The sequence below is a fragment of the Gopherus evgoodei genome, chromosome 7, assembly GCF_007399415.2.
Source record: "Gopherus evgoodei ecotype Sinaloan lineage chromosome 7, rGopEvg1_v1.p, whole genome shotgun sequence".
NCBI lineage: Eukaryota > Metazoa > Chordata > Testudines > Testudinidae > Gopherus > Gopherus evgoodei.
This window is the reverse complement of record NC_044328.1, coordinates 83,345,071-83,371,030: the sequence shown is the minus strand read 5'-3', so window position 1 is coordinate 83,371,030 and position 25,960 is coordinate 83,345,071. Positions and strand designations below refer to the sequence as shown.

The window sequence follows — 25,960 nt, the reverse complement described above, 5'->3', positions numbered from 1 at the left end:
CGGAGGCGGATGGGGTTGTGGGGCCCGAACGTCCGGGCAGCGGAGGGGCCGGACATGGCGCTGGCTGAGGCCCGGCCCGGGGGACGATGAATAAGGGCTGGCTGGAGCTGGAGAGCGACCCCGGTGAGGCGGGCGGAGGGCAGGGCAGGCCTGGCCTATGGGGGTTGTGGGAGGCTGTGGGGGGAGGAGGTTTGGGCTTATGGGGCGAGACCAGGGGAGGGGCTGGGTCGGTGGGTGGGATGAGCAACTTTCCCCAAAACGGGATAGGAGCCAGTGAGACAGCTAAAGAAAAGGGCTGAAGCCCCGATTGCCTCGGCCCCTCTCTGGTTCATCCCGTGATTCTGGCCTCCCAGCCTCAGTTTTCAGGCTGGTGATGTCCCTGGGCATCGCTGATAGACCCCTACGTGCACACACTCTCTGGGGTGTCCAGAAAATAGCTCCTAGCCAAGGCTGAGGGATGGGCTCTCCGAAATGGAGGGTAGCGTGGGACCAGTATTCAGAACACCAGGAGTGTACTGAAATTGTCATTTTAACCCACAGTTGATCTAGACATCTTTAGATGGCTCAGGACGGTAGGTGTATGAGTGAGCTATCAGGCTGTGAACACCAGGGGGTTTCCCTGCTGTTCTGTGTTGTGATAAAATTATACCCATCCTGGGCCATTATATGTATCCACACCAGCACTTAGGTCAGTGTAACTTATGTCACTCAGGGTGAATTATTCACACCCCGAGCGACAAAAGTTATGCCTGAGGTAAGTGGCAGTGCAGACATGATCTAAGTTAGGGTATCCTTTCAATTCATCATCATCATGGATTGCATCAGCTGCATGATTACTTTGCTGTGACTCAACACTATTCTTCCTCCCCACTGTGGATTCTTGGTTTCTTGAGAGGATGGAGAGGGAACTTGGGGTCTTCAGGCCATTTGCTTTGAGTTACATGCCCTGTACTGATAGCTTCCCTTCAGGACTTCTAATCTAAAAAGCCCCTGCCCCTGGATCAGCCAGGATGGTAGGCCAGTTCTCTTTGATGGATGCTGAAGTAACTGCTGAATGCATGAAGTGAAATGAAAGTGATTTTAGAGGTTGCAGATAAATCAGAAGCAAAACTTGTGAAGTCAAAACTAGCCTCATCTGCCTACATTGAGCCCTAGCATTGTACTACACGTTCTTGAAGAACAGCCTGGGAGATGTAAGATATCCAGTGTTGTGGCACCCTCAAAAGGTGGTCAGACTAGATGATTTGGTGGTCTCCTGTGACCGTAAATTCTGTGTGTCCAGCTACACTGCAGCTGGGAGGTGTAATTCGGATCGAGCTAGTGTGCCAAAAACTGCTGTGTGGCTGTGGCAGCACTGGTGGCGGCTTGGGCTAGCTGCTTAAGTACGATCCATTCAAGGTTTTAGGTATGTAATTGACTGGGTAGTCCGTGTGTGTATGTGTAGCTGAGCTGGGAATTACCCTGCCCAGCTGTAGTGTAGACATACACTTAGTCTATGAGGAGAAAGGCCCCCCGTGCACTCCAGGGCTTGCATTCCTCAGGGCTGAGTTACAGAAACGGGGAGATTCTTAGCTCAGTTTTGCTCTTATAGCTCTGTCTGCAGCCGTGAGCGCTGTTCATATATAGACCAAAATCCTCTAAGTCTTGGGTCCTGTTCTGTCCTGTTGTTGGACAGAGGCATGCAAATATTGCCTTGCAAATAAACCTGAGGCTGTGGTGTAGAGTGCATCTTTTATATTGTGCGCTCTGATGAGCGTTGTTGTAATTGATATACCATAACTTTTATCTCTGTGGTTTCAAGGAGAGAATCCTTTTATTAGGCTAGGACATCGCATTTATGTATGTACTTCAATTCTATTACTTTTTGGTCCTTGAATTGTTCTTCTCTGAACTCTTTCCAGTTTTTCAACATTCTTTTTAAGTATGGACACCAGAACAGAACATGGTAGTCCAGGAATGGTCTCTCTGATGTTTACCATACTCCACAGTCTTGGTGTCATTGCATTCCAGGATAGTGTTTCTCATTTTGTACATGTGGGAAACAAGTTTTCTGCGAGCTGGACCTAGCCTATGGTACTCACTCCCACAAGAGAGAAGCATGAAGACATGTCTCATCGCTCTCAGATCTAAATGGCAAACTAATTTCTTTGATTTAGCTTTCCCGTAATAAGTTATTCTTCTACTTTCATACAAGCATAAATAAATAAGATATCCTATAAACAAATTAAGCTCTTTCTCCTACTGATGGGAAGAAAGAGAGATGATTTCTCTTTTTAAATGCTTGGGAGGCTCCTACTATGATGGACTCATATAACTTCCTAGATAGTTTGGTGGCAGTAGTGGGTCAATCATAGAATATTAGGGTTGGAAGAGACCTCAGGAGGTCATCTAGTCCAATCCCCTGCTCAGAGTAGGACCAACACCAACTAAATCATCCCAGCCAAGGCTTTGTCAAGCTGGGTCTTAAAAACCTCTAAGGATGGAGATTCCACCACCTCCCTAGGTAACCCATTCCAGTGCTTTCTATTAGTGTTTCCTAATATCCAACCTAGACCTCCCCCACTGCAACTTGAGACCATTTCTTCTTGTGCTGTCATCTGCCACCACTGAGAACAGCTGAGCTCCATCGTCTTTGGAACTCTCCTTCAGGTAGTTGAAAGCAGCTATGAAATCCCCCCTCACTCTTCTCTTCTACAGACTAAATAACCCCAGTTCCCTCAGCCTCTCCTCATAAGTCATGTGCTCCAGCCCCCTGATCATTTTCATTTCATCAATCATTTTCGTCAATATCTTGACATGTAGGTATCCTCTCCACCACCAGGGCTGAGCAGGAAGATCAGGTGGAAAAGAAGGTCCCCTAAAAATGTTAAACCCCAAATATTTTAAAAATCTCTATTCAGGCAGCATGAGCCAGGAAACCACTCAAGTAAGAACTATGGGGCAGTGTCCAGGTCAGGAGAAAATCTGTACTGAAAACAAGGCTTGTTATGGTGCATTATTTTTAATCACAGTTCCAAACTTTTAGTTCCCTTCAAAATTTGCCATGGGAGCCTTACAGCACTAGTCAGAGGTAAGGGGCAGAAGATTCTCTGTCTGCCTTCCATGTAGCAGCATGAACTTGGCAGCCAGAAGTAAATCTCTCTCTTTTGTTCCTCTTCAGGTCTCTTCACCCTGCTAGTAGAGGATTTTGGTGAGTATGCGAGCCTTTCTGCAAGATAGGTTTCATCTGTGACATGGGCTCTGGCTCCCTTCTGCTGGTCTCGTCACGCTGATTCCTGCTGTCTTTTTTTGTAGGAGTTAAAGGGGTGCAGGTTGAGGAGATCTATGATCTACAAAGCAAATGCCAGGGGTAAGTTACTCACTCAGCAGCACGACTTGCTGAAGTAGATTTCATCAAGCAAAAACTTCTCAGGGCACATATATGCAGAGTAGTAACACGGACTACGGGGGTGTGATTTCTAAAGGCACTAATATGTTGGCATTAATTGGTTTTGTAGACCCTACTGCACACTAAAAGTTCCCTTTTTCACATTAATCCAGTGCTGTTCAGTATGAAGTTAACACGTACTAGAGAGCTTTTAGTTAACACCAGTATGGTCTACTTGAACCAATGAATGCGCAGATGTTAGTGTGTTTTAGCAATCATATCCCCATAGTCCACCTGTAGACATGCCCTGAGAGTTTGGGAGCTCCCCTTGAGCAGTTCTGAAGGGCCTGCTTGTCACTGTATCAGATTTCTTCAGTAGTTTGTGTCATAGACACTTCACAGGGAAGTTCTGAAAAGTGTTTGGTCAGACTTGGGAGGTAGGATGTGTGATCAGTCTTCCTGCTTGTTCAAGAGGAGGAAGTGGAAGGAGGAGTGAGTTAACCCGTGGCAGTGCTGTGGGATGGGGACTCCAAGTGGGTACCAGAATAACAGTATGTGTAGAGAAAGATTCCGCAGGCTAACAGGATGGATTTCAGGGGGTTAGAGTTCTTTGTCTTCTCCACTGGCAGAGGCAATTTCAAGCCTGCAAACAGTGGCTGATGTGGTTTTTCTTGATGGTTAGAAATAAAGTCATGCATCTAAGAGTGAGCCACCAGGGCGCTCCCACGAAGCTAATGTCTCACCCTGCTCAAAAACATTACACTGCAAACTTAGTGTAGTACGGTATGAAATACTGGGTCATCTGATGATGACCCGGCTACACTGGGGGGCATGGAGAGGCATCTCTCTCCTGTTTTGAGCAGGGAATTGGACTGGATGACCTCCTGAGGTCTCTTCCAACCCTAATCTTCTATGATTCTCTGATTCCCCGGAGAGTGTGTAACTGCTCCACTCCATAGGGTCTCCTTATTACTGTACTGTGGGTTTCCATTAAATCACAAAGATTACAGACTTGGGTGCTCTCTGAGATGCCTGGTTTGAGTATCAGACTAGAATAATCAGCTGGAGTGTGGGGAGCAAGGACAGCTGTGGCACTTTCCAGTAGGCTGGGGGTTGGCTTTAATGCCTCTCCTTGTTTCTCCTCACAAATTGTGGTTTAAACTGAAAACGCCTCTGGTGCTTGACTGACTGGAGCGGCACAGTTCATGTTGATGGAGACACTTCTAAACTGGCTCAGCTGCTAACTCCACCCCCCATTGCATTTCTTTCCCTGCCAGCCCAGTGTACGGGTTCATCTTCCTCTTCAAATGGATCGAAGAGCGCCGGTCCCGCCGGAAGGTCTCCACCCTGGTGGATGAGACATCGGTGATTGACGATGACATCGTCAATAATATGTTCTTTGCTCATCAGGTAGGTTGGCTGGGAGTGGAGGGCGAGGTGTCTCTCTCAGGACGCCGCTGCGGGGGAGTGGGCAGTGAGGACTCTTTCATGCATTGGTATAATCTGTAACTAGCCAAAATGTGGAAGACTTGGAAGTGATGGTCAATAGGTATAGAGTAGTTACCCCGACTGGTAGAACGCAGGAGTCCTTGTCCCAGCTTGGGTTTGGCTTTTATATTAGTCACCCGGGTATATTTTGGGACATAATGAAGGCAGCAGCTATCTGAGGGGCATTTGGAACTGGGGACTGAACAACAGAGTTTGGGAGATTTGGGAGTCCTGGACAGTGGGGATATGTGAAACTAACACTTTCCCTGGATCACTCCTTAACACATGGCTGGTAGGAAAGGCCAGAGGACTTGCTTGGGATCTAGCATTTCTCTGGAGCCCAGAGTGCTGTGCTGAGTGCACAAGGCTTGCAGCCTGCTCTGGAGAAAGGGATCAGGAGTTTAGCCAGCATTGTGGTCTTGCAGAGCACCGACTGATGCGTTTGGTATAGTCCCCTGCTGGAGGTGAATCGGGTATCACAGCATTTTGGGAGAAGGAAGCTTACATGAGTGCAACTCCAGCCCCCAAGTATTCTGGGACTGCATTCTCCCATGGTGCCATGTTTTCTGTAAACATTAAATGGCTGTATGTCTAGCTTCTTCCCTCGTCCGCTCCGGGACCTTGCAGCAGGCTGGAGGGGTTGAGGGAATGCAAGTCAGCTGTTACAACAGAGGTCCAGTTTGCCTTGAACAGCTGCTCACAGGGGTATGGTGTGATTGACCTGGGGACACTGACCGGAACAGGGGTCGTGTTGGTCAATTTAGTGCTCCAGGCAGCTGTTGTGCTATTTTTCGGCACCAGTTACTGCATGGTGCTGGGTAACTCCCTGGTGGTGATGCTGAAGTATCATCCCTTTTCTGTTGTTTAACTTGGTCTATTTGCCCATTAGCTGATTCCCAATTCCTGTGCCACCCATGCCTTGCTGAGTGTCCTCCTGAACTGCAGCAATGTGGACCTGGGGCCGACGCTGAGTCGCATGAAGGATTTCACCAAGGGGTTCAGCCCAGAGGTATGGGGTGGCCTGCGGTAGTGGGGCTTTGGGGGAGCATCTGAGGGATGCGTCTTGCTGTGGGGACCCTACTCCTTTCCTGTGAGGTTTTTGTAAAGGGATGGCTCCTTAGGTAGTCATGCCCTCACCCAAGCTTCTGGTCTCATTCCTCCCCCCTTGTTCTTGCGTTCTTCCTAATCCTTTCTCCTTACTTCACCCTTAGTCTATCTCCTTTGCTCTTGCCTAGCTCTGTGCTGTCCCCTAGGTCTGGAATATTCTCCATACCCTCTTTAGCCAAGCACCCACCTCTTCAAGCACTTCCTCCTTCCTTGCTCACAGTAATGCCCTAGGCTGCCTCCTCTGGAACTGGTACTATGTCTTTACCTTGGGTTTGTGTCTCCAGGTCATGATCCACTCTTGTACAGCCCTGTGTAAATCTGTTAATGAGGTGCCCACAGATGAGGGAGGCGTTTCCAGAGACATGGACTAGAGGTGCTTAGTTGAGGGATTCCAGCCATCGCATCCCTCCACCTCAGGGGTTTTTATAATCTTCCTTTGCTTTTTGCAGAGTAAAGGCTATGCCATTGGGAATGCTCCGGAGCTGGCCAAGGCCCATAACAGCCATGCCAGGTGAGTGTGGGTGTCTCCAGCAGCTCAGCTTCCTGGAGGAAGGGCGGTTGCTGCTGCTGCTGCATTGACCTCTCGGATGTGTTGCCTTTGCAGGCCAGAGCCTCGGCACCTGCCGGAAAAGCAGAATGGAATCAGCGCTGTGCGGACCATGGAGGCTTTTCACTTTGTCAGTTATGTTCCCATCAAGGGGCGGCTCTTTGAGCTGGACGGGCTGAAGGTCTATCCCATCGACCATGGTAAGGATCCCCAGCACTCACCCCCACAGGGATGTCTAGAAAAGACCTCGCCTGTGTGTGGCCCCAAGACATGACACTTGCTGTGTATGTTTCCTTGGTGTTGCTGGAGCATATACAGTGACACTTGTGTCACACCTGACATCTCATTAGGCTCATTGAATTGACTTTCCTGATGGGCATCTCCGTCTGGCACTGGGCCCAGTCCTATTCAACATATTCCTCGATGAGCTGGAAAAAGGGGTAAACAGTAAAGTAGCAAAATTTGCTGATGCTACAAAACTACTCAAGATAATTAAGTCTAAAGCAGACTGTGAAAAGTTACAAAGGAATTCCACAAAACTGGGTGACTGGGCAACAAAACGGCAGATGAAATTCAGTGTTGATAAATGCAAAGTAATGCACATTGGAAAACATAATCCCAACTCTCTCTCTCTCTCTCTCTCTCTCTCTCAATAAAATAATGGGGTCTAAATGAGCTGTTACCACTCGAGATCTTGGAGTCATAGATAGTTCTCTGAAAACATCCACCCAATGTGCAGCAACAGTAAAAAAAAAACGAGCTGAAGGTTGGGGATCATTAAGAAAGGAATAGATAAGACAAAAAATATCATATTGCATGTATATAAATCCATGTGTATCCACACCTTGAATACTGCATGCAGATGTGGTCGCCCCTTCTCCAAAAAATATTGGAAAAAAGTTCAGAAAAGGGAAACAAAAATGATTAGGGGTATGGAACAGCTCTCATGTGAGGAGAGATTAATAAGACTGGGACTTTTCAGCTTGGAAAAGAGATGACTAAGGAGGGGATATGACAGAGGTCTATAAAATCATGACTGGTGTGGAGAAAGTAAATAAGTAAATTACTCCTTCTTGTAATACAAGAACTAGGGGTCACAAAATGAAATTAATAGGCAGCAGGTTTAAAACAAACACAAGGAAGTATTTCCTCACACAGCATACAGTTGTGAAGATGTTGTGAAGGCCAAGACTATAACAAGGCTGATAAAAGAACGAGATAAATTTATGGAGGATAGGTCCATCAAAGGGTATTAGCCAGGATGGGCAGGAATGGTGTCTCTAGTCTCTGTTTGCCAGAAGGTGGGAATGGGTGACAGGGGCTGGATCATTTGATGATTACCTGTTCTGGTCATTCTCTCTGGAGCACCTGGCATTGGCCACTGTCAGAAGACAGGATACTGGGCTAGATAGACCTTTGATCTGACCTTGTATGGCTGCTCTTATGTTGTGAGGATCTAGAGCTGTTTCCTTTCGATGGGTCATGCTTTGGGCTTTTTGACTCCAGACTTGTTCCCATCCAGGAAATCGTAACTACCTCTGCACTCTTCAGCTGCAGCAAGGTTACAAGAGAGGGAATCTCCTGGCAGAATGACCGGTGTGAAATCTATCCTGTGAATGGCAAGCATACTCTAAGTGCATCTCTGGTTCACCAGCACAAATCCCAGCCCCAACTGTTGTGGAAGGGCAGAGCAGGAGATGATGTGCTGTATATAGTCGTACGCAGTACACACCAGAATTGAGCCCTGTTGCATAGACTGGGTAAAGTGAGCCCAAGATATCGTCTTAGAGGCAGAAGTGCGTCCCCATCCCTGGTGTGACTTGCTGATGGAAGGAACTATTCAGAAGATGTTGCTCATCTATGTGGATTGCTGGACCCAAGCAGCCTAGCTGCTGTGCTGGCCCAGTCTGAGTTGGGGATCTTGGCCTACTTTACTAATTTGCTTTCTCATGTTTTCCCAGGGCCTTGGGCTGAGGATGAAGAGTGGACAGACAAAGCCAGGAGAGTGATCATGGAGCGAATTGGCCTGGCCACAGCAGGGTAAATGCCCAGATGAGCTTGGGGGGGTGGGGTGGGGGTAGACTTTCCCTCAACACACCTCGGTGTTTGTGTTACAGCGTGACAGCTCATGGGTGCATTTTAGCAAATAGCAAACTTTTCAGACCTGGATTACTGGGCCCCACGTGGAGGGGAGAGGTTACTCCGTGCCATAGGAGCTTGAGATGCTTCACACGTATGTAGGCCATGAGTCCTATTAACTTGCTTTGTCTCTTCTGCAATCTGACTAGTTGTCTGAAGAGGCAGGGAAATGTTCTCTCATTGCAATATGATGTTTCTCTGAATAGCTATGCAGCCAGTCAGAATGCAGGAGAAGGGATAGTAATGGTGGATCTTCACTTGCACAGATCCCTAATCATAGCAGCATTGGAGACCAGTTAGGTGCCTTTTGCTTGACCCTGTTGTTATTGAATTGGGCCTCTTAGGAAGTCTGTAGAGGGGCCCAGCTGTGATCTCAGAGCTGCAGCGTGAGGGCCCAAACATCTGTGTAACTTATGCTCTCAATTACTCAGAACGTGGTTTAGCAGCTCTGGGTTTCCACATGTGGAAATGTCCTGGCGGGCTCATCGTCCCTGACTGCTGTAGGACAGACAATGATTGTCTGTGATATGGTGTCAGAGCACTTCCTTGTGTATGAGGGACCCCTGAAGTGAATGTTCTGACGCCCATCTTGGGAACAAGAAAAGACGGTTACTCACCTTTGTAACTGTTGTTCTTCGAGATGTGTTGCTCACATCCATTCCAGTTAGGTGTGCGCGCCACGCGTGCACGTTCGTCGGAAACTTTTTACCCTAGCAACTCCAATGGGCCGGCAGGTCGCCCCCTAGAGTGGCGCCGCCATGGCACCCGATATATACCCCTGCCGGCCCGCCCGCTCCTCAGTTCCTTCTTGCCGGCTACTCCGACAGTGGGGAAGGAGGGCGGGTGTGGAATGGATGTGAGCAACACATCTCGAAGAACAACAGTTACAAAGGTGAGTAACCGTCTTTTCTTCTTCGAGTGATTGCTCATATCCATTCCAGTTAGGTGAATCCCAAGCCATACCTAGGCGGTGGGGTCGGAGTGAGAAGTAGCGGCATGGAGCACTGCAGATCCGAAGGCCGCGTCCTCTCTGGACTGCTGGACCAGGGCATAGTGGGAAGCAAAGGTGTGGACCGATGACCAGGTCGCTGCCCGACAGATTTCCTGGATGGGCACACGGGCGAGGAAAGCCAGCGACGATGCCTGCGCCCTGGTAGAGTGCGCAGTCACACGGCCCGTAGGAACGTGAGCCAAGTCATAGCAGGTCCTGATACAGGACGTTACCCACGAGGATAACCTCTGCGAGGAAATGAGAAGCCCCTTAATGCGGTCCGATACTGCCACGAAAAGCTGGGGGGATTTGCGGAACGGTTTGGTCCTCTCCACATAAAACGCGAGAGCCCGACGGACATCAAGCGAGTGGAGTTGTTGCTCCCTGCGTGAAGAATGAGGTTTCGGGAAAAAAACTGGGAGGAAGATCTCCTGGTTGACGTGGAAGGCTGAGACCACCTTGGGGAGAAAGGCAGGGTGCGGTCTCAGCTGCACCTTATCTTTATGGAAGACTGTATACGGGGGATCTACCGTGAGAGCCCGGAGTTCCGACACCCGTCTAGTTGAGGTAATAGCTACTAAAAAGGCAGTCTTCCAAGAGAGATAGAGTAGGGAGCAAGTAGCTAACGGCTCAAAGGGGGGCCCCATGAGCCGAGACAACACCAGGTTAAGATTCCAGGTAGGGGCAGGGGGTCGGATGTTAGGGTATAGACATTCCAGCCCCTTAAGGAATCTAGTCACCGTCGGGTGAGAGAAAACTGAGCGGCCATCCCCACCCGGGTGAAAGGTGGAGATAGCCGCCAGGTGGACCCGCAGGGACGATATCGCCAGGCCCTGTTGCTTAAGGGACCAAATATAGTGCAAAATATTGGCCACCGAAACTTCCATCGGGAGGAGACCCTTCTCCACGCACCAACAAGAGAAACACTTCCACTTGGCCGAGTACGTCGCTCTAATGGAAGGCTTTCTGCTGCCCAAGAGTACCTCACGTAGCGGGGTGGAGCAGCGCAACTCAGAACTGGTCAGCCACGCAGGAGCCACGCTGCTAGGTGCAGCGACTGGAGGTCCGGGTGACAGAGAGTTCCGTGGTCCTGGGTGATCAGGTCCGGGTGAAGGGGCAGGGGAAATGGGTCGGCTATGGCCAGGTCCAGCAACATGGGGTACCAATGTTGCCTGGGCCACGCCGGGGCTACCATGATCACGCGGGCCCTGTCCCTGCGCACCTTCAGAAGGACCCTGTGGACCAGCGGGAACGGGGGGAACGCGTAGAACAAGTGGGTCGTCCACGGAATAAGGAAGGCGTCCGCTATAGACCCGGGTTCCCGGCCCTGAAAGGAGCAGAACGCCTGGCATTTCCTGTTCCCCCTGGACGCGAAGAGGTCCACGCGGGGACAACCCCACCTCTGGAAAATCAAGAGGGCGATGTCCGGGCGGAGGGACCATTCGTGCACGAGGAAGGATCTGCTCAGGCGGTCCGCCAGCGTGTTCCGTACTCCGGGGAGGAAGGAAGCCATGAGGTGAATGGAGTGGGCTATACAAAAGTCCCAGAGTCGCATCGCCTCGTGACATAGGGGAGAGGATCTGGTGCCACCCTGCTTGTTGATATAGTACATGGTCGTCGTGTTGTCGGTAAATACCGCGACACAACGACCACGAAGCTGGTGACAGAACGTTTGACAAGCAAAGCGGACCGCTCTCAACTCCCGCATGTTGATATGTAGCTCCACCTCCTGTGGGGACCACAGGCCCTGTGTCCTCAGGGTTCCCAGGTGGGCCCCCCAGCCGAGATCTGAGGCATCCGTCGTTAGGGACACCGAGGGCTGGGGTGGGTGGAATAGGAGCCCCGCACACACGACGGACTGGTCTAGCCACCAACTGAGAGAATCCAACACCCCCTGGGGGATTGTGATCAGCATGTCTAGTGACTGCCTTGCCGGCCGGTAATGTGCGATGAGCCAAGACTGGAGGGGCCTCATGCGGAGCCGTGCATACCCGGTCACAAATGTGCAGGCTGCCGTATAGCCTAACAGGGTTAGACATGTCCGTATCGATGTCAGGGGGGCTGCCAGCAAGCGCTGAACGATCGCCGACAACGACTGGAACCTCGGCAACGGCAGAAGGGCCCTGGCTACGGTGGAGTCCAGGACGGCCCCAATGAACTCCACTCTCTGCGAGGGGAGCAGGGTGGACTTGTCCACGTTGATCATGAGGCCCAAGGTAGCAAACAGGCCGGTGATCCTGCGGACGTGGCTGCAGACCTGCAGCTCCGACGTGCCCCAAATTAACCAATCGTCGAGGTAAGGGAACACGTGAATGCGACTGCGCCGAAGATGTGCCACAACGACAGCCATGCATTTTGTGAATACCCTCGGAGCCGTAGAAAGGCCAAATGGGAGGACCGCAAATTGGTAGTGAAGGCGGCCGACCACGAACCGAAGGAAACGTCTGTGGTGTGGCCATATGGCAATATGAAAATAAGCGTCCTGCATGTCGAGGGCGGCATACCAGTCTCCAGGATCCAGGGATGGGATAATGGTCCCCAGGGATACCATGCGGAACTTCAACTTCACTAGATATTTGTTGAGCTCTCGCAGGTCAAGGATAGGCCTGAGGCCTCCCTTGGCCTTGGGGATCAGAAAGTAGCGGGAATAAAACCCCTTGCCCTTCTCGTTCTCCGGAACCGCCTCTATAGCTCCTTTGTTGAGGAGCGTCTGTACCTCCTGGCGGAGGAATTGCTCGTGAGAGGGGTCCCTGAAGAGGGACGAGGATGGGGGGCAGGAGGGAGGAAATGATACAAACTGCAGACGGTATTCCGTCTGCACCGTGCGTAAGACCCAGCGGTCGGATGTTATCCGGGACCACGCCTGGAGGAAAAACGAAAGGCGGTTGGAAAACGGGGGGGAAGGATCCATGGGGGATACTGGTATTACGCCCTCGGGCGCACCTTCAAAACGAAGGTTTGGGTCCAGGTGGGGCTTTAGAGGAACTTTGGTTTTGCCCCCCTTGATTGCCCGACGGCCTGCGCCTGCCATTTCTGCCGCGGCGCCTATTAAGGTCCTGCCGTTGGCGGAACTGGGGGTATGGCCGACGCTGCTGCTGTTGCTGTGGTCGGAAGGGTCTGCGTTGCGTCCCAGGTGTGTGCATACCAAGGGAGCGCATAATGACCCGATTGACCTTAAGACTTTTCAGTCTGGGGTCTGTCTTCTCTGAGAACAGGCCTTGGCCTTCGAACGGGAGGTCCTGGATGGTGTATTGGAGCTCTGGAGGAAGGCCAGAAACCTGAAGCCAGGAGATGCGGCGCATCGTCACCCCCGAGGCGAGGGTACGGGCAGCCGAGTCTGCAGCGTCCAAGGAGGCCTGCAACGAGGTTCGTGCAACCTTTTTGCCCTCGTCAAGAATCGCCGCAAATTCTTGACGCACCTCTTGTGGCAGCAGCTCTTTTAACTTATCCACTGCCACCCAAGAGTTAAATGCGTAGCGGCTAAGAAGGGCTTGCTGGTTGGAAACCCTGAGCTGAAGGTCCCCAGCCGAATAAACCTTGCAGCCGAGGAGGTCCATACGCCTGGCCTCCTTGGATTTGGGGGCTGGGGCTTCCTGTCCGTGACGCTCCCTCTCGTTCACCGACTGTACCACCAGGGAACATGGTGTCGGGTGAATATGGAGGTACTCATAGCCCTTGGAGGGGGCCATGTACTTCCTTTCGACGCCCCGTGCAGTAGGGGGGATGGAGGCCGGAGATTGCCAGATCGTATTGGCGTTGGCCTGGATCGTCCGAATAAAGGGGAGGGCGACCCTGGTGGGAGCATCGGAGGAGAGGATGCTGACGACGGGGTCCTCGATCTCAGAGACCTCCTCAGCTTGCAGGCTCAGATTCTGTGCTATGCGCCTGAGGAGGTCCTGATGTGCCCTGAGATCCAGCGGAGGAGGGCTATTAGAGGAAGTGCCAGCCACCGCCTCATCGGGAGAAGACGATGAGGAGACCCCTGGCAAGAGAGTGTCCAGTGGGGGGTCCGCCTCAGCCCTCGCCTCTGGCTCAGGAGGGAGATCAGGGTCCTGTTGCTTTGACCCGTCCTCCCCGTCCGGGGAGGGAGGGGGGCGAGACAACGTCGCCTCCGGTGCTCTGTGCTCTGCCGTTGCAGGCCTAGGAGGAAGCTGTTGGGGGCCCTGGGCTTGATGGTACGCCCAGGGTGTCCAGAACCCCCACTGTTGCGGACCCTGGTCCTGCTGCGGAGGGTCTTGAAAAAGCGCCGCTTGTCTGTCAGTGCCCAGCGCGTATACACTGTCCGCCTGCGATGACACCAACGGCTGTCTGGAAGGCCATGGAGGGGCCGACCGCGGCTGGTAAGAGTCTCCGCGTCCTGGCGCCGAAGATGTTCTCGGTGCCGGGGATCGGGACCGGGGTCTGTCATGGACTCGGTGCCGGGATCGGGACCGGTACTGGCTGCTGCCTCGGTGCCGGGATCGGGACCGGGACCTGCCACCGACGCGGTGTCGGGAGGTCGACTGGGACCGGGACCTGCCACCAGCTCGGTGCCGGGAGGTCGACCGGCGCGCTGATCGACGGCGGGACTGGCTCCTAGAGTCCCGGTGCCGGTATCGGTGGCTGGAACCAGACCGTGACCGTCTGGAGGCCGATCGGTGCCGCGAGTACGACCGGTACCGCCGAGGGGAGCGGTGCCGGGATCTTGAGCGACCATGGTGTCGGGACCTCGACAGCGAGCGTGAGTCCCGAGACGGCGCTGACATCATAGGTTTGCCCCTGGATGCTACCCACACCGGAGGTACCGGGTTGGAGGCTGAGTTGCCTCAGTCAGGGCAATGAGGTCCCGTGCCGAGCTGAAGGTCTCTGGCGTCGAAGGGACCAATAGCTCAACCCCAGATCTTATGGGGGAGCTCGGCGGAACCGGACTCGACGGAGCCTCCGGGCCTGGAGTCGACGGTGCCGGTAGCGCCGCGGCAGATGTCAGTGCCGGGCGCTCCACTCGAGTCTGCCTGGATGGAGTTGCAGACTTCGAGGGTCTTGCTTCTGCACCCGGTGCTGGGGAAGGTCGGTGTCGGGGAGTCTTTCCGGTGCCGGCGCAATCCGGTGCCGGTGTCGAAATGACGGCCTGCGAAGCTGCCGGGTCGAGTGCTGCTTCCATGAGGAGAGTCCTAAGTCTCTGGTCTCTCTCCTTTGTCCTAGGCTTAAAAGCCTTGCAAATGCGGCACTTGTCCGACCTGTGCGATTCCCCTAGGCACTTTAGACACGCGTCGTGAGGGTCGCTGGTCGGCATCGGCTTCTTACAGGCCGCACATTGCTTGAAGCCCGGCGAACCAGGCATGAGCCTGGTGCCGGGAGCCGGGGAGGGCTACGGCCCAAACCGGCTAACAAATATCTACAATATTATTTACACTATTAACAATATATAACTAACTACACTTAACTACTAACTATCAACCGTAGAACAAGGAGAGCTAGGGACGTGGAGGACAGTTATGCCACGCTCCACAGTTCCAACGACCGACACGGCGGTAAGAAGGAACTGAGGAGCGGGCGGGCCGGCAGGGGTATATATCGGGTGCCATGGCGGCGCCACTCTAGGGGGCGACCTGCCAGCCCACTGGAGTTGCTAGGGTAAAAAGTTTCCGACGAACGTGCACGCGCGGCGCGCACACCTAACTGGAATGGATGTGAGCAATCACTCGAAGAAGAAACTGCTGTTCTCCCAGAAGTGTCTGTGGCAAGAATGAATTGAGGCTGGCCTTCCCTCCATTACGATCTGCCTTAGGAGAGACCTCTGGGCTAATGAAGGAGTGCCCTGGCTGCTGTGTGGCTCAGGAGGTGGGACCAAGTAACCCAAACTTCACAAGTTCTGCAGCAGCCTGTGGGTGCGCTGTGCCACCATGCAGCAGGAGTGCTTTCCATTCTTCCCAATGTGCTGCTGCTTGGACAAATTGTTATGGCTTTGTAACTACCTACCTTGGGCCTTATGTGATCCCACCCAGGGTAGTGTCTGACACCTCCTAATGCCTCGGGGTGGAGGGAAGGGGGTCCCCGCTTTCAGGAGAGGAACCAAAGTAGTGTGGAGAGGTGAAGTGACTTGGCGAAAGATCATACTAGAAATCCATAGCAGAGGCAGGCAATGAACCTTACTCCCTCCTAATCATGACTTCTATGACCCAAACTGTGGTGGTCAAAGTCTGGTAGAGTTTTGTCCTCCGTACACGGTGAGTTTTGATTGCCCCGCAGCCGGCACTCTGAAAGTAACAGCCTCAGGTTCCCACCCCTGCCGTGAAGTGAGGACGTACCTGCAGGGGCCATGTTGTGAAGCACAGATGAGGCAACCTGTGACTTATCTGACTTGAAATGATCAATTTGTTCCCAAATACTCACTGACAACATACAGCCCTGCCAATTGGCTAAGGAATCTCCTACCCAGCTAGCCACACACTTGGAGCCCTCCTTGGCCACTTGGGTTCCTTGTGCCCCATTTCTCTGGGTGCTGTGAAGCTGCTTTATTGCTTCAAGGAATGCTGCGTGGGCCATGAGTATATTGGTTTAACCTGCATTGCTGCCTGGGACCTGCTGTTACATTCTGGTGGCATCCAGACACCCATCAGCGGTTTGTTGGGGCAGCTCCTTCCTCTGGCTGAACCAGAGCTAACGTGCTGGGTGTGGTTTGCCTCAGGGAGCCGTACCATGACATCCGTTTCAACCTCATGGCGGTGGTGCCCGACCGGAGGATGAAATACGAATCTAAGCTGCACATCCTGAAGATGAACAGGCAGACTGTACTGGAGGCCCTGCAGCAGGTAGGAATGGGTGAGCTAACTGAACGAATGAGCTGGGTTTACCATCAGCCTGTAATTTCTGGCTTTCTGGGCACTGCCTGGCCCTGCTTTCTCTCACTCCAGCCTGTGGGCAGCGTGGCTCCTAGGACATGTGGGAGGAGCACCTTCAGGCGCCCTTTGCCTGTGGTTGGTACCATGCTCTATGCCTCCGTCCTGTAGCTTTGCTCAGTGTAGTCTCATGTGGCTGCTGTCCCTGCATAGACTTTCACATGCCGTGCATTTGCCGGGCTTTGCTCTATTGACCATTTAGCCCAGTGGTCGATCACGTCTAACCTGGTGGAGTTCCAGCAGGGCAAGCGACCAGCTGATTCTACTTCCTTTCCTGGCTGCACGTGGGTACTGGGAAGTGGCTCAGCAGTGTGAGTTCATCTGCTTCCCTCCCTTAGCCCTGTGACTTGCGAGACTGATTCTGAGAAGCATCTTTTTCAACAGTCAGGTGCAGATTGTCTTTTGCTTTCAAGCTTATCCGGGTAACTCAGCCGGAGCTGATTCAAACCCAAAAGTCCCAGGAGTCTCAGCCGGCTGAGGAGTCCAAGCCGGCCAGCAGCAAGGCGTGTCTGGCACTGGAGACGAGCAGAGCACAGCTGGCCCCGGAGAGCTCACAGCCAGGTATGGGACTCGCTCTGCCGGGATGATAGTCCTGGCACAAAGGCACTCAGCTGTGGCTTGATAACTTGACACTGGAGTACTGGGTCCCTCCGTGGAATGGAGTGGAGCAGTGCTGGCTCGGCCTTGATTGTCCTGCTCCCAAATACAGCTGTGCATGCTGTCCCAGGGCCATGGGGCATGGAGTTACTCTGGGCTGTAGCCCCCATTTGCTGGCCTGTACCCTGCCACTGGTAGGGCTGCTGCTATGGAATTTGAGAAAGGCAGAACTTCTGCCATGCTTATTATTGCTCTTGGCAGTGTATTGGGCTGGGGAGGGGCATGAAAGCTCAACTGCTGTTGTGTGTCAGGAAGGAGATTAAGTAGAGCATCTAGAATCAAAGGAGCTCAAGTCCATTGGGAAAAGCTTCTCTTTGATGTAGGGTGTGTGTGTTACAGAGAGCACTGAGGACTCCACTGGCCAGGGCCACCCTCCCGCCGCACAGAGCCTGCCCAACAAATCCAAACTGGTAGCAAAGCCATCTGGGAGCTGCATCAACGGAGCTCCCGCAAACCCCAATCCCATTGTGCAGAGACTCCCAGCCTTCTTGGATAACCACAACTACGCCAAGTCGCCCATGCAGGTACGTGAGGCCTGGCCTTTCTTCCCATTGGGGGCTGCAGTGTTCTAGGCTGTGTCTCTTAAGCCTCATGAATGAAGTCTTGGGAAACTTTCTACCTCTCTGGCTCCAGCAACTGACTCCACCAGAGTGCAGGGTGAGGTCCCATAGAGCCCCAGGTCTGTGTGGAGGTCTGTAGCACTTCCACAATTCCTTACGAATGAATACAGGCAAAGTCAGGTTGTATACGCCAGAGAGAACAAGATACAAATGGAGTCGGACTGATCTGTTTCTACTGATTTGTTAAAAGGTATCTTTTATGCTGTCCCCTTTGGGGATGCATTGCTGGGTTTTTAGCCTGTTCTGGATTTACATGACCAGATAAACCATGCTCTAGGCACGTTTGTTTCGCTTTGTTTCTGTGGGGAAATAGAGGCCAAAGCTCTGAGCCCTAGCCTTTTTGGTCCTGAGCTTTGATGGGTTCAGTTTTATGTTGAGATCATGTTTGGCTGGACCTAGAAGTGTCCCAGGGTGAATCTGGTCAGCGTGTGTGCGCGTGCCCACAATTGAATCTCTGAATCCCTTCCTCGAGAAAGGGGCTACTCCTGGGCTGCGGTTAGGGATGCGGCCAGCCTCAGGCCTGCGTTGAAGTGTCTTTGCCCCATTTCCAAGGAGGGCTGACTGCATGTGGTCCCCTGCCCAGGATGGGCCTTTCAGGCAGTGAGTGGGTGTGTTTTGCAGGAAGAGGAGGACCTTGCAGCGGGAGTGGGCCGTAGCCGGGTTCCGGTCCGCCAGCACCAGCACTACTCCGATGATGAGGATGACTATGACGAGGAGGAGGAGGAGGAAGTTTGTAACACTGCCCCTGCCATCAGGTAATGGATGGAGCTGAGATCTCAGGCTGCTGGGAGCGTAAGGCCTTGCACTTCTTTCCCCTCCTCCCCCCAGACCTTTTTGTTCCCTAGTGTAGATGAGTGAGGCAGAGGATGCCCTAGGGAAGTGTTTCACCAGGTAGGTGACCAGTCGCTCCAGCCAACCGAGATCTCCTGTGTTGGCTGGGTGCGAAGGCAGCCCTAGCAGATGGGGTGCTTGCGGGGCGGGGTGTGTGTGTGTCCTGAGCACAGACTGGCTGGCAAAAGAGGCCCTGCTGGATATTCATCCAGCCGTGGTCAGCTGATCTCTTCATCTAGACTGTGCTTAAGTCATACCTTGCTGGGGCTTATCTCCAAGTGTGCCTCACTGGAGCTCATACCAGCTACTCCAGTGTGCTGCGCTCATGGAGGACTATGGGCGGGGGAGGAAAGCAAAAGAGGACCAGAAGAGCATGGCGGGGTGGGGACTAGCGCTTTTACTTGGATCTTGGTGGTGGTAAAGGAGGCTAGTGCTGTGCTTGAAGGATGATCAGTTTTAGGAATGTGTAGGGGAAGGATGAGCTTGTGGTTCAAACACAAGGCTGATAGGCAGGGGACATATCATTGTGGCCTGAGGCAAATGGTTTACATACAAATTTTCAAGGCTCAATTAATTTTGGGTGCCCAACTTGAGGCACATAAGCCCTGGTTCCCCATTTCCCTTCATCTTGAACAGTCACTTACCCCAATGCCCAGTGGGTGTGAAATGCTCCCATTGTGAATCAGGACTCCGGAGCCTGTCTATCAGGCCTGGGAGCCCCCACGGCTCCCATTGATGTCAGCGAAAAGTGCAGGTGTCCAGCCCCTCTGAGAACTGAGATGACAAGATGAGGACTCGGAATTAGTGGAAGGCTTTGAAATCTTTGTGTTTGGCCCCATCCATGCAATCCGGATGGTGGCTTTGAAAGGTGTTGGGAGGCTAAATCCATGAGTTTGTGGAGGGCTTTGAGATCTTAGAGGGAAGGGAGCAGAGAAGTGTGAAGTGTTATTTGCATGGTGGAAATGGCTTATGGTGAGTTCCAAACCGGTGACGCTGTAAATGAAATGGAATGACATTGTGATTGGCCCATTGCATTGCGGGTCAGTGATGCCTCCCCAGAGAGGGAAAGAGAAAAAACAGACTGGCCTTGTCTATGCTTAAAATAGTGCATCAGTGTAGACACTACCTACATTGACAGGAGGGGTTCTCTCGTCAACCTAATGCTAGCTACGCTGGGGGTCAGTTGATTTTAACTGCGTCGCCCAGGGTGTGGATTTTTCACATAGTTAGACCAAACTAATTTCCTTGTGTAGACCAGGCCTTCTGTGTGTGAGTCCTACTGCCGCTGTCGTTATTTCTAGAGCGCTGGGTGCTGAGTAAGGTCCCTACCCTGAGCTGCTAACACTCCGTTCCCATGTCGGAGGTGCTAGAGCATGAAGGCTGAGCTGATCAGTCTGTGCCTTTGGGAAGCCCTTGGCTGTGCGGGACAAAGCAATGACTGACCTTTCCAGTCATGTGAGCTGTGATGTTTCCTCCATTTTTCCCCAGTTTGCCATGTTCCATTGGGCCAGGCTCGGAGTGATCTGAACTAGAGGTGCTTCAAGCATTGCTTCTGTATTCTGTGTCCAAGCTAATTGCCTGTGAGTGCTAGGGGTTGTAATATGTCGGCCTTCCCCAGCTGTTGGGGTGCTGTACCTGGTGCTGCCTGCAGCTTCCCTCCCTGTAGGTGCTGTCGGTTCTCCTTGCTATCTGTGCTTGATCTCCTGTTCTGTGTCCTTGGGCAGGTATAAGAGGAAGGGGCAGGGGAAGCAGGAGCTTGTGGCTGGGGCAGCAGACAGCCAGCTCTCCATCCTCCAGCCCAACACCATCAACGTTTTGGCGGAGAAGCTCAAGGAGTCCCAGAAGGACCTTTCCATCCCCCTCTCTATCAAGACTGGGAGCGGGGGCACCACCGTAGCTGTGGTTGCCCATTCACAGCCCTCCCCCACGCCCAGCAACGAGAGCACGGACACTGCCTCGGAGATCGGCAGCGCCTCAACTCCCCGCTGCGCTCCCCTATCCGCTCGGCTAACCCTACCCGGCCCTCCAGCCCTGTCACCTCCCACATCTCCAGGTGCTCTTCGGGGAGGAGGACAGCCTGGCTGCGTGTGGACCTGCATGCGGTACAACCGGGCCGTGAGGGACCTGGGGCCTATCATCAGCACCGGCCTGCTGTGCCTCACCGAGGAAGGGGTGTTCTGCCCTCTTGCCATCACAGGTAGGTGGTGGGGAAGGACCAGTCATTCTGGGTGGGAGATGGGGGCTCTCCCATGGCAGTAGGCTGAAGGGAAAGACCTCGGTTCTGCCATGGGTGAGAGGGCAGGATGCTGGGCCCTGAGATGACCAGGGAAGGGATGTAATGTTGCTTCTATCTGGATGTTGAGGTGGGGGGCAGCATGTCCATTGGCGCAGGGAGCCGGTGTTAGCACATGGCCATGGTACCTAACGCTTTCTTTCCTGGTGTGCCCAGATGATGGGAAAAGCTCCCCACTCTCCAGCAAGCAAAGAGAAGAGGCTCAGTCTGCTGTCAGAATGGACGAGAAGGAGGCAAGCGAGCCAAGTGACAGCAAAGAGAAGGTTGCTCTCTGCAGGTCCAGCGATCACCCTTGCGGGGAGAAGTATTCTCCCAAAGTGAGTGTCCTGTCGTTCTTCCCTGAGCGAGGCAGCAGATCCCCAGAGCCAGGGTCCTGCGTTAGCGACTGGGGGCACAGCCTCTCTGCCAGAGGCCTCCGGAGCTGGTTTCTGTAGGCAGGTAGCAAGTGCAGTCATTGGATTAACCATTGGGTGCCAGGAGTCAGGTTTCTTTACAGCCTGCTCCTTGCAGTTTGGTCTCTGTGGAAGCTCTTGCCTATAGCCTGCCCGTGCTTTAACCCCAATCTCTCAGTCCACCAGCCTTGCCACATTTATTCCCTTAAATTGTAGGGAATTTGGTACTAGTAAAAGGTGCTGGCCTGCGAGCCATGGCCACTGTGCCCGTTTATCTCGCGAGCTAGCTGCACCAGCACAGCTACCCCACCCTGCCCTCCTGAGGAGTTGCTGTCTGTCTCTGGGAATGGGAGGGCAGGCCGGACTTTGCCACTCACTTTGTCACAGGGACACGTGTCCGCTAGGAACTGGGCCGAGTCCACCAGCGCATTTTATACAGTGCCCCAACTGGCTGCTTACTGCCCCTCCTAGAGGAGAAAAGCTGTGTGTGCTGGTGCCGGTGCCTTGAGCCATCCTGACATCTGTGCTGTGCTCTTGCTCATCATGCTGGGATTTTCCAGGCGAGATTCACCACACCAACACCCTGGGCTCTTGGCAATCCCACTCTGTTGCAGTTAAATGGAACTGCACGAGTCCCTTAGAACTGCTTCTAATGCTGCTGTCCAGCAAAGCCCTGTGGCTTGTGAGAGGAGCCCTTTCCCTCTGTAACACAGGGCTTGATGTCGGCATGCCTTGCTGTGCCAACAGCCCCCAAACTTGCATTTCCCACTGCATGGGGCAACCTGACTTGGAGTTGCTTGGCCGGTGCACTGGTTGTACTGATCTAGGAAGGCTGCTGGGCTGTGGTGGCAGCAGGCGTTGTGGGGCGTGTCTTCCCTGCACCTTCTCCCTGGCACTGAGCTGCAGCAGGGGCAGTGTGGGTCATGTTCTCTCTGCTCGGCTGTTCCAGGAGCTGCTGGCGCTGCTGAAATGCGTGGAAGCCGAGATTGTGAACTATGAGGCCTGCCTGAAGGAGGAGGTGGAGAAAAGGAAAAAATTCAAGGTGCACTGGCTGATTGCTTATTTGGGTCCCTTAGGAGGCTAAACCAGGCTATAGCCCCAGGGGACATGCCCTTCGCACTGGGTATACAGGGAGAGACTTCTTTAGGTAAGGCCTGAGGAGAGGAAGGAATGGTCTCTGCCAGCCCTCTCCTTCCATCTAGGAAGGCTTCCTGTCCTGAGATGACAAAGCCTGGTCAGGACAGACAGACTGCCTAAGCAGCATTACAAATGTGCAGAGTGAGCAGCGCAGCTGAACAGAGGCAGAAACCTGCAGGAGAAGTGCTGGGCTTGCCTGGCTGCGTAGCAGAATTCCTCCACTCTCCCCACTCAGTTAGTTCTGATCTCTACTGCACTTCCCTGTGGGCACATGGCTTACCGTGTAGGTCTGCAAACTAGAACTGGGGCAAATCTTTCCTTGCCTGACAATCCACTTTAGATACCCCTTGCCCTTGGCTCTGGCCACCTTAACCGTGTTTTTCCCTGATCCCTCCTGTCTGAGCCCATCCATACAGAGAGCAGCCAGGAGCTGGGTTTGGGGTGTTGCTTTCAGATCCATTGTGGACTTAGCTTAGAACCCAAACCAGCCAAGAGCTGACCCCAGGCTCCTGTCTCTAGGGATGGGATCAGGTTCTGGGCTTCGGTTTCTGACTGCCCCGGGAAGTAGCTGTTCACCTTGAGTTTTCTCTTCCTCCACCTCTTTGCAGATTGATGACCAGAGAAGAACCCACAACTATGATGAATTCATCTGCACGTTTATCTCCATGCTGGCTCAGGAAGGTGAGGCTGGCTGCTTCCTTGCAATGCAGCTGTGGGGAGGCTTGGAACTGCTTGGGTTCATAACCCCTTGGAAGCAGCATGCCCACTTGCCTGTCTGAAGATGGGGAGTTGCTGAGGGGTTGCCCTGTTGTTGCACTTCACTGGAGTTCATCAGCTGCTTCTGCGGGGGATCCTAGCACACTACTTATTCCCATAATACAAGAACTAGGGGTCACCAAATGAAATTAATAGGCAGCAGGTTTAAAACAAATAAAAGGAAGTTCTTCTTCACACAGCGCACAGTCAGCTTGTGGAACTCCTTACCTGAGGAGGTTGTGAAGCCTAGGACTATAAAAGAGAACTGGATAAATTCATGGCGGTGAAGTCCATAAATGGTTATTAGCCAGGAATTGTAAAGAATGGTATCCCTAGCCTCTGTTTGTCAGAGGATGGAGATGGATGGCAGGAGAGAGATCACTTGATCATTGCCTGTTAGGTTCACTCCCTCTGGGGCACCTGGCATTGGTCACTGTCGGTAGACAGATACTGGGCTAGATGGACCTTTGGTCTGACCCGGTACGGCCGTTCTTATGTTTATGTTCTTACTGCTGCCATATTTAAAGGTCCACTCGAGACGCACTACTCAAGACTAACTCATGGTCTCTTGCCGGTAGAGAGGCCCTGAGCAGGGGAGCAAGCATGGGGGCTGACATTCCTACAACTCTGTGGAAAGCATGAGCCTTTTGCTCTGGGATCTGAGGATTTTCTGTCCTAGAATGAACTGGGAAGCCAGGGTCTCCAGCTTAGGAAAAGGGTTACGGTTAAGCTGCTGGTATGGGAATCCTAAAACTGGGCTGGGGTGGTTAGGTAGGAGGTTAGATGAACTCACTAGGAACAATGTGGCATCAGGTGTCTACGTTCCACCCTGGAAGGTGGGTGAGAGACTTGTTCTCTGGTTTGTCTGTTCTCTCTTGCAGGAATGCTGGCCAGCCTTGTGGAGCAGAACATCTCTGTCCGCAGACGCCAAGGAGTCAGCATTGGGCGTCTCCACAAGCAGAGGAAGCCGGATCGCCGGAAACGCTCCCGTCCATATAAAGCCAAGCGCCAGTAGTGGCATCCTTATGGTCAAGAGGGGGAGCAGAACTGTGCGCCCACATTGCTCATGCTAGCTGGTGCTTGTATCTACAAGCACTCGGATGGACCAGTCGCCCTGTGCCAAGGAGAGATGGACCCAACAGAACCCCGGGACTGGGTCCTTTCTGCTCATGTCCTCAGAGCTGTTTCAAATGGAATTTGGATTTTATCAGCCACAGCCTGGGCCCCCTGTGAAGTCTGGGAACGGGCACTCTCTGCAGCAGTGAAGGGCATATTCTAGTGTCAGTGCTACAGGGACGCTTGGATCTACTAGACAAATGTGTGCCAGGTTGCTCTGCATAGTCCATGGCATTCTAGCCCAGGACTGATGGAAATCAGCAATCTGCTGAGGGAAAGGCAGCTGGAGTCAGTATGATGATGCTAATGGGTGTCTGTGCTGGCCCCAGCTGGCTGTGGCTCCTGGTTTCCAGCATCCAGGCCTTCAGCTCCACACTGCTCTGGGACATTGATACCAATTTTCAATTTCACAAATGTTATTTTGTGGTTCTGACCAATGGTGCCAGTGTTGTCCCCTGAGCACAGCTGGCTCCCTGGTGGCCTGTTTCTGGGCCATGTCTGGGCTGCAGTGACATGCCTCTGGGCTGCTGCTGTCCTTGTGTTAGTCATGGTGGGCTGCTCACCTCTGAGCATGCCTCTGGGGGGGTTAGCACTGTGTGTCGCTGTTTTGTGGACCATCACCTGTGGAGGTGTAGGATTTCCATGCTTACCCACTGTCCCTTCTCTTGCTGGGTTGCTTGGCCCACCCACCTCCTTTGGGCATGGGTTCCAGATGCAGTGGAGATCACTGCAGTCGCATGCTTGTGCTGCTGGTGCTAGTTAGTTGGTGCAGCACTCAGACTAAGTGACTTCGTTGCAGGGCAGCTGCTGGAGGACGCTCTAGTTCCTGAGATGGTGTCATTGCCAGGCTGAGATTAGGCCCTTGCTGGCACCATGCAGCCTAGGGGGAAGGGCTGCAGAGGCAGCATTGTTTAATGGCCTTCCACTGACTTCAGTGCCTAACTCAAAACAAACCATGAAGCAGCTGGGCAGGAAACCTTAGTGAAACTCAACAAACCCATCCCCCACTTCCACAGTGTTTCTTCCCAGGCAGGGACGTCGGGCCTTTGAATGGCTGATCCCTGCAAACAGTTTTAAAAAGGAGGCTGGGGTGGAGAGCTAGCTCTGCCCCAGTCACCGGAGGGAAGAATTGCTACTCTGCCTATTTCCATCATGTAGGTAAATCAACAGAACCCAGTGCACTGCAGCTGAGGCTGGTGCTTCCACCTCACAGGAGCTAGTGTCCACAGCTGCTCTCCCCTGGGCCCAAGGCTGGACTCTGGCTCATGCTGCCTGGGTTACCTTTTTATACTGTCACAGCCTGACAGGTAAGCAGTCCTATCCCCACACTGACCCTGTGAGCACTGCCGGAAGGGGCTTTCTCCTCTCCAGTAGCAGCCTTCAGGCCTTTCTCTTGAAGGAAACACGGGGTTGAGTGCTGCTAACTGCCAGGCCAGCCAAAGCTGTTAATGGCGTTTTAAGGGAAGGGTGGTGGTGCAGGTGAAAGCAGATCTGCCTCAGGGAAGAACTGGATTCACAAATATCCTGCTTTGTACAGAGCTTGACTGTCAAATGAAACCATTGCTGGTCTCTGGCTGCGTCTAACACCATCTGCTGTAAATAGCAGCCTGGTTGGAAAGAATAAAGCTGTCCTATAGCACA

The 25,960-nt window shown here is 53.0% G+C and overlaps 1 protein-coding gene across 1 annotated transcript; it reads left to right on the top strand.

Annotated features, from left to right (window-relative positions):
- Positions 1-5: 5 nt before the first annotated feature.
- On the top strand, positions 6-25,960 carry BAP1 (BRCA1 associated protein 1). The gene is given in 19 exon segments (XM_030568247.1): positions 6-123; positions 3,161-3,190; positions 3,295-3,349; positions 4,645-4,777; positions 5,745-5,864; positions 6,412-6,473; positions 6,567-6,709; positions 8,471-8,549; positions 16,307-16,430; positions 16,931-17,078; positions 17,514-17,698; positions 18,416-18,549; positions 20,350-20,597; positions 20,600-20,718; positions 20,720-20,822; positions 21,075-21,235; positions 22,260-22,352; positions 23,056-23,128; positions 24,085-25,960. Coding segments are annotated over 19 exon segments (2,181 nt in total). The 5' UTR covers positions 6-86; the 3' UTR covers positions 24,219-25,960.